Genomic DNA, 16,620 nt, shown 5'->3' with positions numbered 1-16,620 from the left:
ACACTATCAGCACAGAGCCCATTGCAGGGCTCAATCTTGCAAACCATGAGATCACGACCTGAGCCGAAACTAAGAGTGGGGTGCTTACCTGACTGGGCCACTGAGGTGCTCTTAAAACATTTTATTTATTTATTTTTTTAAATTTTTTGAATGTTTATTTTTGAAGGAGAGAGAGAGAGAGAGAGAGAGAGAGCGTGAGCAGTGGAGGAGCAGAGAGAAAGGGAGACACAGAATCCAAAGTGAGCTCCAGGCTCTGAGCTGTCAGCACAGAACCTGACATGGGGATGGAACTCACAAACCATGAGATCATGACCTGAGCCGAAGTCAGACGCTTATCCGACTGAGCCACCCAGGCGCCCCCTCTTATAACATTTTAAACCAAAGGATGGGGGCTTCTGGGTCTCTCAGTTGGTTAAGCATCCAACTCCTGATCTCAGCTCAGGTCATGATCTCACAGTACGTGGGATTGAGCCCCGAGTTGGGCTCTAGGCTGACGGTGTGAGTCTGCTTAGGATTCTTCTCTGCCCCTTCCCACTCTCATTCTCTCTCTCTCAAAATAAATAAATAAAAATTTATAAATAAATAAATAAACAAACAAAATAAAGGATGTTACATCTATAAATTGCAGAACTACTTTTCTTCAGGATCTGAGGGTTTGAATCCAAACTGTCTTCCTGTTCTGAGACTGGATGCCCATTGGCTATCAGCAGGAGCATAATGGTTTTCCCTCCTTTTCCTACTCCTGATTTTTTTTTTTTTGAGAGAAAAGAGCATGCGAGTCGGGAAGGGGCAGAGAGAGAATCCCAAGCAGTGCATAGCTTGATGTGGGGCTCCATCTCCCCTGTGAGATTGACCTGAGCTGAGATCAGGAGTTGGACACTTAACCGACTGAGCCACCCAGGCACCCCATCCTACTCCTGCTCTTGTGGCTCCCCTCCAGAACTCACCTTTAGGGTTAAAGGAATGGTGTCAGGCCTGTGGAAGAATTCAGAGTTTCATCTGTTTTTCCTAGTTGGTTAAACAGCATTTGTTTTTTTCTCGTTTGAATCCTCTTTCTAGAACTTTGGCAGCTTAAGCAAGTCCAAAGCTTTTGACAGATGGATGGTTAGCCCCTGAGCAGTTGTCATAAATGACAACTTATAAATTAAGTTCCTCTAGACTTGGACAAACTCCTGTAATCTGTATCCAGAGGTCTGGCACTTCCTGCCCTGTCCATCTGTGTGTTCTGGCAGGATAGATGGCCCAATTGTCTTTCCTGTATACGGTAACATTTTTCTGTGTTGCTCTGAAGTATAATCTCTGAAGTTGTTTTCAAACAATAGGGAGTAAAACGTAAGCTTCAAATTCAACCCTGTTACTGCAAATTACCTATCTGAAGTCACAATCTGCTGAACAGATTATTTTCCACACACAGCTGAGTTCCTCTGTAGACAATAACAATTCTGTCATAATTTGTGCCTCTGTCTGCCTGCTGGCATGTTTCTTTCAATGGTGACTGCTACATCCTGATTTCAAAAGTCTTAAAATTTGCTAAAATAGACTTCTCAGACCCAAAGAACTATAAGGCTTCTCTGGAGGCTGTTCTGTTAGTCCCTGTGTCCCTGAACTGGGCCACATGGAACACCAAGTACACTTGTGTTCCCTTTGCCCCCACAGGTCTCTCTGTCTTCCTGCCTGTGTGTCAGCCAGGAGCTCATCTTTTGCGGCTGCACAGATGGGATAGTCCGCATCTTCCAGGCCCACAGCCTGCAGTACCTCGCGAACCTGCCCAAACCGCACTACCTTGGGGTGGACGTGGCCCAGGGCTTGGAGCCCAGGTACTCCAGCAGGGGGAAGGAGAGGAGCCCACTCAGTCTGTCCACTGACATTCACTCATGCTTCCGGCCCCATCTACCTATCTGGCCAGCCCTGGGCTGGAAGGAGACAGCTCTAACGAGGCAGCAAAATCTCTGCCACCATGAAGTCTGCAGTCTAGTGAGGGAGCTTGATGATAAGCAAGTACACAAACGAGACCATTTCAGATAGTCATAAATGCTGTGGTGAAATAAAGCAGGGACTCAGGAAGGAAAGTGCCCGGGGATGGGGCTGTGTTGATTGGCAGCCAGGGGAAGTGTCTTTGGTGAGAGGGAGCCAGCTGTGTGGAGAGCTGGGTCCCAAGAGCAAGCGTAAAGACCTGAAGGGAAAAACACCCTGGGCTTGGTGTGTTGCAGGAACAACTAGGGACTGTGTGATCAGAGCCTAGTGTACCAGGGGAAGATGTTGGGAGACAGGTCTGAACATTTATGGAGACTGTTAGGGGAAGCTTCCTTCCAATAAAGGAAGTCTTTTCTGATGTCAGTGGGCAGCCTGATTTCAGGCATTGGCATTGGTTATATGGTCAGGCCTTGAGCATTAGATCCCTCTGGCTGCCATGTTGAGAGGGGGTGGAAGGGGTGAGCTGTGCTGTATCTTCCCCTTTGTTGTAAGGCTGTTTGGTGTCTGTAAAACGTAGGACCTACCTCTCATGGAGACTGGGAATTCAGTGTCGCTAAAGCTCTCAGATCGGCGTGTCATAGATGCTCAGTAAACTGTAGTCTTTGTAGGGAGGCCCCAGGTCAGGGGACAGCTCCCCAGCCCCTTGCATAGGGATTTTTGATCACATGTTGGTGGGGCCAATGAGAGAGAACTGAGAACTGATGGTATGTGCCCATCATCCTTCCATGCTCAGAGAGAGGATGGAGCTTGGGTTGGATTAGATGAAGGGAGAGAGATGTCAACAGGAGTCAAAAATTCAAATGTTCTCGGGGGCCAGCCAGAAGCTTCCAGTTTACAACCTTTGGACTAGAAGCAAAAGCAAAGGAACTGGGAGGGAGGAAGGAGAAGTGGAGTCGGAGTGGGAGATGGACCATCCCAAATATAAGGAATGGCATTGCCAAGCAAGAGGCAGCTAGCTCAGGTGTCACCAGGAGCAGCTGTCACTACTCACAGTGACATTGATGGTGACTGATGGCACATGTGGCCTTGTTAGCTTCCTCTTCCACAGAAAGGCAGAAGCAGTCTACCCGGATACGGTGGCACTGACCTTCGACCCCATCCATCAGTGGCTGTCCTGCGTGTATAAGGACCACAGCATCTACATCTGGGATGTCAAAGACATCAACAAAGTAGGCAAGATGTGGTCGGAGCTCTTCCACAGCTCCTACGTCTGGAACGTGGAGGTGAGTCCCTGTTTTCTTCCCTCTGCCCCTGCTCGGCTCCCATCTGGGGCTCATCTGGGGAAAGCTTCCGCAGTTTAGGGAACCCATTCAGCTCTTCCTTCACAAGATCCCAACTTTGTGCCAGATGCTGTTCTATCTAGGTGCTGGAGACACAGCTGGGAAGGAAACTGATGAAAGTCCTGCATTCGGTGGGGAGAGTAAACCCACACGTCATCAACACTAACCAAGCAGCACTACCTCTCCAAAGAAAAATAAAACAGCGTAGGGCAAAAGGGATCAAGGGTGCTATTCTAGAGAGGGGAATGATCAGGGAAGTCCTCTCTGAGGACATGACATTCAAGCAGAGACCTGCAGGAAGCGAGGCATGTGGCCACTGGGGAGAACAGTGTCAAGAGCATGTGTACCTTGGAGAGCTTGCTGCGGAGGCGATTTGTGTAGTTTAGTGCTTTTCTAAGTGTTGAAGTTTTCTGAGAATGAGTCTTTGGGATGTTTTCATTCTCTAAAGCTGTTCTAATTCCTTGCACATAAGACAACCAGTGGGGAAATAGTTATATTCTACCTTTTTTTTCTTTTTTTGTCCCTCAAATTTCTTACTGATAGAGCACTTGTCCTAGAGAAATTATGTTTTTGGTGGCCCAGTTCACAACTGGGAGAAATAACTTGATCCGTTTGAATAAGCATTATTTAGCCCTTTGACTGCTTGAATCCATCTGCCTTCGTAGATCTGAGTTTTCTGCTGATAGCACTTTTCTCTTAACAAGCATGTTGTTTAAAGAACTTTAAATTTTTGTATATAAATATATTCTCTTTGAAAAACAGGTGAAATATTTCAAAGCTAAAGACTGTTTTGATCACTTCCCTATCCCCCAATCCTGCTCTCTCTCACCTTCACCTTTGTTGTTGGTTTAGTATATGCTCTTTCAGTTCATTTTCTTTGCATCCACCTGTTATTTATATATCTGTCTCTTCAACAAAAATATCTGTGGGTGCATCTTTTTATCAGTTCTGGAAAGAACAGCCAGTACAGACTTAATAATTGCCTCTACCCTGTTCTTTCTCTTCATCTGTAACTCCAATGTCCTGTCTCTATCCCTCATACTTTTTATAAATAGAACAGATCTAGAAAACCACACAAAAGAAATGTACAGTTTATTAATAATTGTTAGCAGCTATTGGTGCTCAATGCATAGATCCATTTATTCCTTGGGGGTTGCAATATGGTGATATTCTAATTCTATCATTTCTTTTTATTAGTTGGACTACTTATATGAAGAAACAATTCCCCTCATCTACCATTTGGTCACCCAGTGGTACACTTCATATAGGAAAGGCAGGATAAATGCTTGATTCTTTCCCTTTATTTACCAGTTTTCAAGATAATGAATTGGTTCCCTGTCCTCTAAAGGTAACTAGTTGTTTTTATTTAATATCATTCTAAACTCATATATGTAAATATATTGGATATATTTTATATATTGCAATTATTATTGCAATTATTAACATTATTAAAGCTCAAATTGTCCCATCTTTGACCAGTGGGAGCATCTTTAAGTTGGCTCCTGAGTCCTTTGGACATGACCCTAGTAATCTTTCTTTGGTAGCTTCCTTGCTATTGGAGATGACGAGATGTTCCAGTTGCGTCTTGTACATTTCCTGTCCCAGACCTGGAATCAACCATTTCTTGAAGAAGCCCTGAGTTTTTGTTTTGTTTTCAGTGTGAACTGTATTTCAAATCCACTGTCTGAGTGCTGGGGATGCTCATAGGTATTGGATTGATCCTTCCAGAATCCTAAAGACACGGGGGATGATGGAATTAGGATATCTCCCCAGTTAATCATTTATTTATTCCCACATTATATGTACAACAGTCTGAGAATGACGATTACTCAATTTTGAAAAGAGTTTAAAACTATTTTTTTGCCTATGTTCTCTCCATTCGCCCCCATTTTTAAAAATAGTTATACTATTTCTGTGTGATTTGATCATTATATACCATTATATACCACATTCTCTTCCTTATGACCCCATTTATTTGGGGGAGGGTAATAAGTGTACACATATATTGTGGTAAAATACACATAGCATAAAATTCACCATTTAAATAATTTTAAAATGTACAATTCAGTGGCATTCAATACATTCGCAATGTTATACAACCATCCCTACTATCCAGCACTGGAACATTTTCATCACCTCAAAAGGAAACTCTGTACCCAAGCAACCAATCCCTTTTCCCACTTCCCCAACCCTAATCTGCTTTCTGTCGCTATGAATTTGCCTGTTCTGAATATTTCATACAAATGGAAAAATAAAATATGTAGACTCTGTGTCTGGATTCTTTCACTTAATGTTTTCAAGGTTTATCCATGTGGTTACATGTTTCGGTACTTCATTCCTTTTTTAGGGTTGAATAATATTCCATTGTATGGATATACCATGTTTTGTTTATCTGTTCATCAATTGATGGATATTTGTGTTGTTTCCATCCTCTGGCTTTATGAATAGTGCTGCTATGAACGTTCATGTACAAGCTTTGTTTGAACATCTGTTTTCAGTTCTTTTGGGTGGTATACCTGGTGGGCAGAATTGCTGGGTCACATGGTAATTCTGTGTTTAACTTTTTGAGGAACCCCCAAACTTTTCCCAGCAGCTGCATCATTTTACATTCCCACTAGCCGTACTCCACATCCTTACCAACACTGGTTTTTTTTGATTTTTGAAGTATAGCCATCTTAGTGTTTGTGAAATGGTAGTATATTGTGGTTTTGACTTGCATTTCCCTAATGGTTAATGATACTGAATTTCTTTTTATGTGCTAGTTGGTAATTTGTATATCTTTGAAGAAATATCTATTCAAATATTTTGTCCAGTTTTTACTTGGGTTGTCTTTTTGCTTTTGAATTGTAAGAGTTCTTTACATATTCTGGATATCCTTATTAGATATATGATTTACAAATATTTTCTTCCATTTTTATGTTATTCACTTTCTTGTATCCTTTGATGTACAAAGATTTTTAATTTTGATAAAGTTCAATTTATTTTTTTCTTTTATTGCTTGTATCTTTGGTGTCATAACTAAAAAACCATTGCCAAATCCACAACCATGAAGATTTACTTTTCTTCTAAGGGTTTTATTATTTTAGCTCTTCCATTTAGGTCTTTGGTCTCTTTTGAGTTAATTTTTGTTAACTTTTATACTTGAAGCAAGGGTCCAGCTTCATTATTTTGCATGTGGGTATATAATTCCAGCACTGTTTATTGAACAGACTATTCTTTCCCCTTGGATAATCTTGGCACACTTGTTGAAAATCAATTGACCATAGATGTATGGATTTAATTTTGTACTCTCAGTTATATTCCATTGATGTATGTCTATCTCTATGCCAATGGCACAGAATTTTGATTACTGTAGCTTTGTAGTAAGTTTTGAAATTAGGAAGTGTGTTTCCTACAACTTTGTTCTTCTTTATCAATATTGGCACTATTTGGGATCAGCTTTTCTGTTTCTGAAAAAAAAAAAAAACAAACAACAATTTTATCTCCATTGTAATTTTTATCTTCTTCTTGCCAGCCCTTGGTTTAGTTTGCTCTTCTTTTCTAGTTCCTTAAGGTGAGACATTATTGATTTGAGACTTTCTTGATGGAGGCATTTACAGCTATAAATTTCCCTCTGAGTATTGCTTTTGCTGCATTCCATAAGTTTTGGTATATTGTGTTTTCATTTTCACTTGTGTCAGAGTATTTTCTAATTTCCCTTTGATTTCTTCACTGATCCATTGGTTGTGTAACACTGCGTGATTTAATATTCACATATTTGTTAATTCTCCAAATTTCCTTCTGTTATTTGTAATTTCATTCTGACTGTCGTTAGATTGTATGATTACAGTCTTTTAAAATGTATTGACTTCTCTTGTTACCTTATAGGTGGTCTATTCTGGAGAATGCTCCATGTTTACTTGAGAAGAATGTGGGTTATGCCGTTATTGGGTGGAGTATTCTTTACATATCTGTTAGTCTGTTTGGTTTATAGTGTTTTTCTAGTCCTCTGTTTCCTTATTGATAATTTCTTATAACTATCTTTTATTGAAAATGGAATGTTGAAGTCTTCAACTGTTATTATAATGCTGTTTCCAATTCTGTCAGTTTTTGCTTCGTGTATTTTGGTTCTCTGCTCTTATGTGTGTATGTTTGTATTATATCTTCTTGATGGTTGACCTCTTTATCAATATATAATGCCCTTCTTTGTCACTTGTAACAGTTTTTAAAAAAATTTTTTGTAAATATTTATTTATTTTTGAAAGAGAGAGACAGAGTGTGAGTGTGGGGATGAGGGGGCGGGGGGCAGAGAGAGAGGGAGACACAGAATCTGAAGCAGGCTCCAGGCCCTGAGTTGTCAGCACAGAGCCCAACAGGGGCTTGAACCCATGAGCAGTGAGCTCATGACCTGATCCAAAGAGGGATGCTCAACTGACTGAACCACCCAGGCACCCCCACTTGTAACAGTTTTTGACTTAAACTCTATTTTGTCTGATACTACTATATACATGCAAATTTCTTTTCTGGTTACTATTTGTATGGAGTATCTTTTTTTTTTTTTTTTTTTTTTAATATATGAAATTTATTGTCAAATTGGTTTCCATACAACACCCAGTGCTCATCCCAAAAGATGCCCTCTTCAATGCCCATCACCTACACTTCCCTCCTTCCCAGCCCCCCATCAACCCTCAGTTTGTTCTCAGTTTTTAAGAATCTCTTATGCTTTGGCTCTCTCCCACTCTAATCTCATTTTTTTTTTTTTTTCCGTTCCCCTCCCCCATGGGTTTCTGTTAAGTTTCTCAGGATCCACATAAGAGTGAAAACATATGGTATCTGTCTTTCTCTATGGCTTGTTTCACTTAGCATAACACTCTCCAGTTCCATCCACGTTGCTACAAAGGGCCATATTTCATTCTTTCTCATTGCCACGTAGTACTCCTGTATGGAGTATCTTTTTACATACCTTTACTTTCACCCTGTATGTGTCTGGATATAAAGTAGCCTCTTATGGACAACAGAGAGTTGGATCTTTTTTTAATGAAGTCTGCCAATAATTTCCTTTTTATTACAGACTTTAATCCCTTTACATTTAAGGTAATTACTCCTAAGATGGGATTTATTTTTATTTTCTTTTCTTGCCTATCTCATAATTTTTTTTTGTTGAAACCTAGATATTTTGATTTTTATAATGTGATGACTCTGGAAATCAAATTCTTCTCCTCCACGCTGGGGTTTGTTGTGTGGGTTGTAGTTGTTTAGTGGTTTTTCTGAACTGTTTTTGTAAAGATTGTGTTCTTTTTCATGTGTAGTCACTGAAGTCTTTCCATTATCTGAGATGTCGGCTGTCGTGATTTGACAGCAGTTTCCTTAAATGTCAAAATGCCGCAGCTTCTTTCTTTTTTAAGCTCTCCCTGGTTATTGTAAGTTAGATTCCAGAGTTCTGAAAAAGTTGATTCTGACAGTTTTTTGGAGCTTAAGTTTGTTTTGGTGGAGGGATAGCTTTTTGGAGTTCTCCCCACTGTGCCGTTTTCAGTGATGTCACTTAACCCTCATTTATTCTTTGTTCTACGAGTAACTATATATTTAATCTATGTTGATGTCTCTAGTTGTTTTTGTTGTCTGGAGCTCCTTCTTTTTTTTTTTTTTTTTTGAGAGAGAGCACGGGGGAGGGGCAGAGAGAGGGGGACAGAGGATCTGAAACAGGCTCTGCACTGACAGCACAGAGCCCAATGTGGACCTCGAACTCACGAGCCATGAGATCATGATCTGAGCCAAAGTCAGACGCTTAACCGACTGAGCCAACCAGGTGCCCCTGGAGCTCATTCTTTAGAAGATTTGTCAGGGGGCGCCTGGGTGGCTCAGTCGGTTGGGCGGCCGACTTCGGCTCAGGTCATGATCTCGCGGTCCGTGAGTTCGAGCCCCGCGTCGGGCTCTGTGCTGACAGCTCGGAGCCTGGAGCTTGTTTCAGATTCTGTGTCTCCCTCTCTCTGACCCTCCCCCGTTCATGCTCTGTCTCTCCCTGTCTCAAAAATAAATAAAACGTTAAAAAAATTAAAAAAAAAAAGAAGATTTGTCAGGAACAGTTCATGGGGACAGTATCTCCCAATATGAGTTTTTGCATATTGGTAAGTTTATATTTGCCCTTTATACTTGAAAGTCACTCCTGCTGGATAGAAAATGTTTGGCTCATGTTTTCTTTCCTTGTCTCTCTTAAATACATTATTTCATTTTCTTATGGTTATTGAAATGTCTGATTGTTTTCCCTTTTAAGTCACTTTCTGTGCTTGCCTAGAAGCCCAAAGGATTTCTTTCTTTTACTTTTAGGCCTAGTAATGTTACTCTAGAGTATATCTTGGTATTAGTTTTTATAGGTAGACATATTCCTGCTGTATACATTTTAGTATTTCTCTTCCCTTGATTTGGTTTTCTTCAGGGATTTCTATTATCTATATGTTGGATTCTCATTGCCTAGCTCCAGTAGTGTCACTTTTTCTCAAATCCTTTTAGTTCTTTCATCATTTGTTTTATTTTTAATAATTTCCCCCTTTTAGGGGCGCCTGGGTGGCTCAGTTGGTTAAGTGTCCGACTCTTGGTTTCAGTTACGTCATGTGATCTCATGGTTTGTGGGTTTAAGCCCCGCATTCTGCCTCATGCTGACAGTGTGGAGCCTGCTTGGGATTCTCTCTCTCTGCCCCTCCCCCTCTGGCCCCCTCTGTCTCTCTCTCAAAATAAATAAATAAACTTAAAAGATAAAAAAAAAAAGCCCCCTTTTTACCTATTTCTTCATGCCTTACCTTTTTGTGTTTATTCGCTTTTGGATTCCTTCTTTTTTTTTTTTTTTTTTTAAATTTTTTTTTTTTTCAACGTTTTTTATTTATTTTTGGGACAGAGAGAGACAGAGCATGAACGGGGGAGGGTCAGAGAGAGAGGGAGACACAGAATCGGAAACAGGCTCCAGGCTCCGAGCCATCAGCCCAGAGCCTGACGCGGGGCTCGAACTCACGGACCGCGAGATCGTGACCTGGCTGAAGTCGGACGCTTAACCGACTGCGCCACCCAGGCGCCCCTGCTTTTGGATTCCTTCTAATTTGGTTTTTATTCCTGAAATGATCTCTTCATTTATTTCTAACTCTGAATTCTGTCATCTTATTTCTGAATTTCCTAATTGAGAAATTGTTTTGTTTTGTGGAAATATGTTTCTGGTGTGCTTTCTTTCTCTTCCTTTTATTTTAAAGGGTAACTTTGTTTGGGACTGGAGTTTGGTCCTTTCTTGTTTTCATTTTTAGAAATGGTATAGTTCATGGGGCACCTGGCTGGCTCAGTCCGTAGAGCCATGATCTGAGGGTCATGAGTTTGAACCCCACCTTGGGTGTAGAGATTACTTAAATAAAAATAAAAACAAAAGTTGGTGTGGTTGAGGGCAGATTTTCTAGCTTCCCAAGAAAGGATTCCATCTTCTATGATTTTTATACTATTTAAAAAAAATATGGCAGCTTGCTTTCTGATATTTCCTTATTATGTTCCTATTTATGTGTTGTGCCCCTACCTTTTTCTAAGCCTCCTCTTTACTCTGGCTCTCCAGTGTCTATCCTGATCAGTCTTGTTTTCCCTCTGGGTGGGCCTTTGGCCATGGGTGAGAGCCATGGCAGGTCAGTGTTAAGAGTTCACAGGATCTTCACAGCTCCAGCCCCTTCCGACCTAATTGCCAAAGCACACACTCAACCACTATTGGAGTGGATAAAACCCTCCCGGTTTGAACTGCTGTTCAATTTGAACTGTTGTACTTTCCCTGTGAATACCCGTTGGCTACTTTGGGGTTATCCTTTGTTGGGTAACCACAGAGTTACTCAAAGAACAACAAAGTTGCTTCCTTCTGTGTTCTCTCATATACATGTTGACAAACTACTGGAGGTATTTAGTCCCTACCTGCTTGTATTTTGGGAGTTATGAGAATATCGCATCACCTAATTTTGCTGTAAGTGTTGTCTGTGGGGTTTTGGTTTTGATATCTGGTTGCTCATTTTGATGTGGCGATTTTAGATTAAAAATCTGTGCTACTGCTGTTATCATTTCCTCAGAACCCGGTTTTCCAGATTTGAAATCTCTCTATATGTCATCTTTTTGACTGTCTGACCTGCATTTTGCTTCTAGAAATAGTTCTATTTTGTTGTTTTTCAACCCTGCTTGGTTAGTCTTTATAGTTTATGGTCGGCTTGTCATACTTTTACTCTTGTCAAAGCTCTTCTATTTCTTTAAGCATGTTACACATAGTTATTTTATGTTCTGTGTGATAATTCCAGTATTTGAAGCTGGATGGCTATTTCTGCTGCTTCTTGCTCATGGTACCTTGTTTCCTTTTGTGCTTAGTGACTTTTGATGGAGCTGCCCATTTGCCTTGGAAATTTACGTGTGGGGATGTTTCATGGCCTGGGCTGAAGATGGGGCATGGACAATATATAGTAGCATTCGGTGTCCTTGTTTTCTTGTTCATTTTTAACATAGAAGGCATTATGCCATGCCTATTTATCTGCCACATACTTTTTGTCACCAAAATGCACTAGTATATCATAATGCTGCCACTGACATGGTTGTAATGAATCGCCCTTTGCCTTGTTCTCTGGGGACTGTAGGTGTATCCGGAGTTTGAAGATCAGAGAGCTTGTCTACCATCAGGATCTTTTCTTACTTGCTCCTCAGACAACACCATCCGCTTTTGGAACATGGATAGCAGCCCTGACTCTCACTGGCAGAAAAATATCTTCAGTAATGTGAGTGGCTCAATTATGAACCATATTTTAGGAGGAACTGAGACATACTTTAAGTAGGATATAGGGACAAGAGGGGGTCTTATGGACCTTGGTGTTAAGTTTCACTGAGGGCAAGAAGCAGGAAGCAAGACCGGTCACACTCTGTCGCCCTCTCTCTTGTCTCTCACTCTCTCCCTCTTTTTCTTTCTGAGGTAGTGTGGTCTGTCCTCTTTGCTTCTCTCTGCCCATCAGCTCCTGCTTTCTAGGTGTGTCAACACAGCTACTCCAGGCAACCTGACATATTCAGTAGAAATGAAATTGTTCCCCAGGTCTTGAGTCGGAACTCTCTGGAAGAACACCTGACAGACCAAATCAGGGAGGGGCTTCCCCTGTCTAGCTAACTGCCACACAGTGAAGCCTTGGGTGAGGGTGCTGGCAGCGTCCCAAAGAGAGCCATGATGTTGGGAGGGCTGAAGAAATGGTTGATATTGCTAGGTCAGTGAGGGAGCTTCTCTTAAGAGCTGAGATCTGATTCATGAATTCATTTATTCTGCAGATGCTTAGTAAGATCTATGCTAGGTGCTATGCTGCATGCTGGGGACACATCATTGACTAAGACCCTCCTTCTGCCCTTGTGGCTCCCACAGTCTAGAAGGGAGAGGCACCAATAACTGCACAAATTATGGTATAATCATAAGCATGATAAGCGTGGAAATAAATTGTGAAGTGTTAGTAGGATATGTAACAGTGTCATCTGATTTTATCTGTAGTGTGAGGGGCAGTTTCCTGGAGGAGGAGACAACTGAGCTGAGATGTGGAGAATAGGGATGAGCAAAGAGGGGAGGGGAGAGCGTCCTATACCAAGGGAATAGCCTGTGCAAAGGCCCTGAGGTGAGAAAGAGTTTGGGGAGTTGGAAAACCTGAGCAGTCACTGTGGCTGGAACAAAACAGGCCCTTAATGCAGGGTGTGTGTAGCAGGTGCCCTTTTACTCCCCTCACCGCCCCCCCCCCCCACCCAGTACTACCACCTTCTCTTCTGCACCTGTGTGATATACATGTTATATTTGTCTGCATACAATAGAAAAACCCAAAGCCAAGAGGAAAAGTTTGGTTTTCTGACTCATAAAAATAGTCTGGAGGTCACCAGTCCAGGCTGTTTTGGCAGCTGCAGGAAGCCCTTAGAAACCCGAGAGCCTTTAGCTGTCCACACTGCCATTTTGGAGTCATCCTTGTCCTTGTCATCCAGTATGGCTGCGGGAGCTCCAGGCAGCAGGACGGAGGAAAAGGAAGCAGAGTGTTCTCACTTGTTTTATATCTCATTGACCAGAATGTATCCACAGAGCCTCACCCAGCTGCCAGGGGGACTAGGAAACAGTCACTCTGAGTATCGAAGGTCAGATTTGGAGTTCTGGAGCTAATGAAGGACGGGAGGCCAGCTGTGGGGAGACAGGACTGCAGAGGTGCTTTGGCGCTTCCAGAGCACTGACCTCAGCCCTCTCCCTCCGCAGACCCTGCTGAAGGTAGTGTACGTAGAGAATGACATCCAGCACCTGCAGGACACGTCGCACTTCCCAGACCGGGGGGGTGAGAACGGGACGCCTGTGGACGTGAAAGCTGGGGTGCGGGTCATGCAGGTCAGTCCTGATGGCCAGCACTTGGCTTCAGGCGACCGAAGTGGAAATCTGAGGCAAGTGAGCCCTGGAGGGTGATTAGCAGACACTTCCCAGCTCAGGCTTGGATGCTCGGTGGGGTGAAGGAGCCCTGGCCTCGGCACCCCCGCCGGCCCACTGGGAATGAGGGACTGTGACTAGCAAGCTGGAAAGCAGCTGTCCCTGACGACTTTAAGAAGCATCTTCCGGAGGGCTGATATAGGGCAGCCACGGGGACCTCCGCAGCTGGGGCTTGTGAACTGTGCCCGTGTTGTAGACAGGCACACATGTGTGACCTTAGGGTAGGGGGACAGTTCCAGACAGAGAGGATGCCAGCTGGAGCGTGGGGGGTCCTGGTGGCATGGAGGGGGGGGGGCAGGAGGATGGGACATATGAGGGCTCAGGCTGTTTTCCCACACTGTAGAGGTTTTTTAAGATGTCACCGGCCCAATAGGCGCTGACAGAATATGAACCCCATCACGAGGTTTAAGTTGACAAATGTCAGCTGTGACCACTTGGGTGCTGAGACTGGAGGAGTGAAAGGGATAGGGAGCCGGAGAGCAGGTGCTCCATGAAGGGGCAGCCACCGTGTGGCAGCAGGAGTGCAGGCTGCATTGTCACATGTTCCCATCGTCCAAGTAGAGCAAAGGGCTGAGTTTTCTCTGTGAAATTCTTTGATTTTTAAATGCTGGCAACTGTTTGGACACCAATCACCGTGTGAGGCAAACCGAATGTGTCCGTGGGCCATTCACACTGACTGCGCTCTGCTGTGAATGGTGAAAACAGCAGCGAGCCAACGTGGATGTAGCACTCTTCCCTGGCTGGCCACTGGCTTGACACTTACTCCTTTCACCCACCCTCTGGTGGAAATGCTGCTCTTAGCAGCTGGTTTCTAGATGGGTTAACTGAGGCAGGAGAGGCCAGTGGCTAAGCTAAGATGACAGGTAGAGTGAAGGACCTGGAGTGACTGTCTCTTATGTCATCCTAGAGCGCGTGTTGTTTGGTTTCATTTGGAGAGAATGAGGAAAGTTTAGATTTGAGAGTCTTGAAGAATGAGAGATAGGAATCAAATGTCCCATACCTATAGGTCCTATCCTTGAGCATGACCTCTGACCCCTGGCCCCAGCCCCACCCCCAGGAATCACCTCTGATATAGCCCTGTCCTAACCCCTGTTCTCCCAGAGGACTGTCCTAGTCCTGGCCCATGGAACCATAAGGGGCTGGGTGCTGCTTAGGTGGTCTAGGCTTGGCACTGCTACCTTTAAGATAGCTGGTTTCTAGAGGAGAAGAATGATTGGGCATCTAGATTAGCTGGCTGGGGCGGGAATTTCCCACATTGCCCGGCGGGTTGCTCTGACCTTTTCTAGCAGTTGCAGAACACCTAGCGCTGAGGGGTGGGGGCTCCGGGCAGGGTACAGCGGACAGCGTATGTCTCCCAGGATCCACGAGCTACATTTCATGGACGAGCTGGTCAAGGTGGAGGCCCATGATGCTGAGGTGCTGTGCCTGGAGTACTCCAAGCCTGAGACAGGTAAACCTGTGTGGGGTGAGGGGCAGGTAGGGGGAAAGCAGGAGAGCATTCCCCCCCTGGCCGAGCCACAGAAATGAGTGGTTGATGTCTCGTGGGGCTGTGAGTGACAGCTGGAAGTCCTGTGTGTAGTAAGCCCTGTCACTGGGTCCTGAGACCAGGGTAGCCAGGACTCTAGAATGCAAGACTCGGGCAGGCAAGACTGGGCTTGACTTGCTTACCCTGATCCCCAGTGCTCTGAATAGCTCTGAAAGAGGTGAGTGTTGAATGAAAGTATAAATCAGCTCATCCTCTGCTGGAAAAAAGAGAGCAACAGTTATATATCACAGATCAACCATATTATTTTGAAAAAGTTCAATGCCTACAGAAAAATTGCAAGAGTATTAGAATGAATACCCATATTCTTTTCACCCAGATTCTTCAGGGTTTTTTCTTTTAAATTCTATCTGACCCTATGACTGTATATATATGACTTTACCTGTTTCCCCATCTCCACTTCTATCTCTGTGTTTGTGCACGTGTGTGTACCTATGCACACGGACATAAAATATTCTCACATACATTTCTTTGGCTAACCTGTTTGAGACTAAGTTGAAGGCATGATCTTTCACTCTTCGATGTGTCTGTGAGCATTTCTTAGGAATGAGGATATCCATTTACAGGACCATGTGCACTTATCAAATATGGAGGTTTCAAGGCACCTGGGTGACTCAGTCGATTAGGCATCTGACTCTTGATTTAGGCTTAGGTCATGATCTCACAGTTCATGAGTTCAAGCCCCACATCAGGCCCTATGCTGACAGCATGGAGCTTGCTTGGGATTTTCTGTCTCTTGCTCGCTGTCTGCCCCTTCCCTGTTCGTGTTCTCTCACTCTCTCAAAATAAATAAATAAACTTTAAAAAAAAAAAAAGGGAGGTTTCACTTTATATGGTTCTGTTATCTCCTCCGTGGTCCTTACTCCCAGTTTGCTGGCTGTCCCAATATTGTCCTTCGTAGCACCTTTGTTTTTCCAGTCCAGGTTCACAATTTAGTTTTCATAGCTCTTTTGTCACCTTTTTTTCTGGAACATTTCCACAGCCTTACTTTGTCTTTGTGATTTGACTTTCTGCAGAGTATAGGCCATTTTACAGAATTTCCTTCAGTTTGGGTTTGTCTGTTTTCCTCACGATTTGATTCTGCTGATACATTTTTGGCAGGAATAGATATGTTAGCAATCTTTCCCATACTCTTTTCTCCTTATTTGTTTCTCTGCACCCTCTGTCCCTGCACCCTGCCCCACCAGTTTTTCTTTTCTTCTCTTTTTTTAAGTTTATTTATTTTGAGAGAGAGAGAGAAAGAGAGAGAGAGAGCAAGCAAGCAGGGCAGGGGCAGAGAGAGAGAACCCCAAGCAGGCTCTGCACTGTTAGTGCAGAGCCTGACACGGGACTCGAAGTCAGGAACCATGAGATCATGACCTGAGCCG

The 16,620-nt window shown here is 43.3% G+C and overlaps 1 protein-coding gene across 5 annotated transcripts in view; it reads left to right on the top strand.

Moving 5' to 3' along the window:
- The window catches only part of WDR62 (WD repeat domain 62), a 44,524-nt gene that overhangs the window by 10,435 nt on the left and 17,469 nt on the right, over positions 1–16,620 (top strand). For 4 of the 5 annotated variants that reach the window (XM_078438485.2, XM_078438484.2, XM_078438486.2 and 1 more), the window contains 5 exons: positions 1,657–1,817; positions 3,008–3,197; positions 11,864–12,001; positions 13,489–13,667; positions 15,069–15,160. In XM_078438485.2, the coding sequence (XP_078294611.2) occupies positions 1,657–1,817; positions 3,008–3,197; positions 11,864–12,001; positions 13,489–13,667; positions 15,069–15,160 (760 nt within the window). The remainder of the gene's footprint in view (positions 1–1,656; positions 1,818–3,007; positions 3,198–11,863; positions 12,002–13,488; positions 13,668–15,068; positions 15,161–16,620) is intronic. The other variant, XM_078438487.2, reaches the window with a different exon arrangement.

The sequence above is a fragment of the Panthera onca genome, chromosome E2 (genome assembly GCF_046562875.1).
Source record: "Panthera onca isolate mPanOnc1 chromosome E2, mPanOnc1 haplotype 2, whole genome shotgun sequence".
Lineage (NCBI taxonomy): Eukaryota > Metazoa > Chordata > Mammalia > Carnivora > Felidae > Panthera > Panthera onca.
Note: the sequence above shows the minus strand (reverse complement) of the source record. Positions and strands in the feature narration are given on the sequence as shown.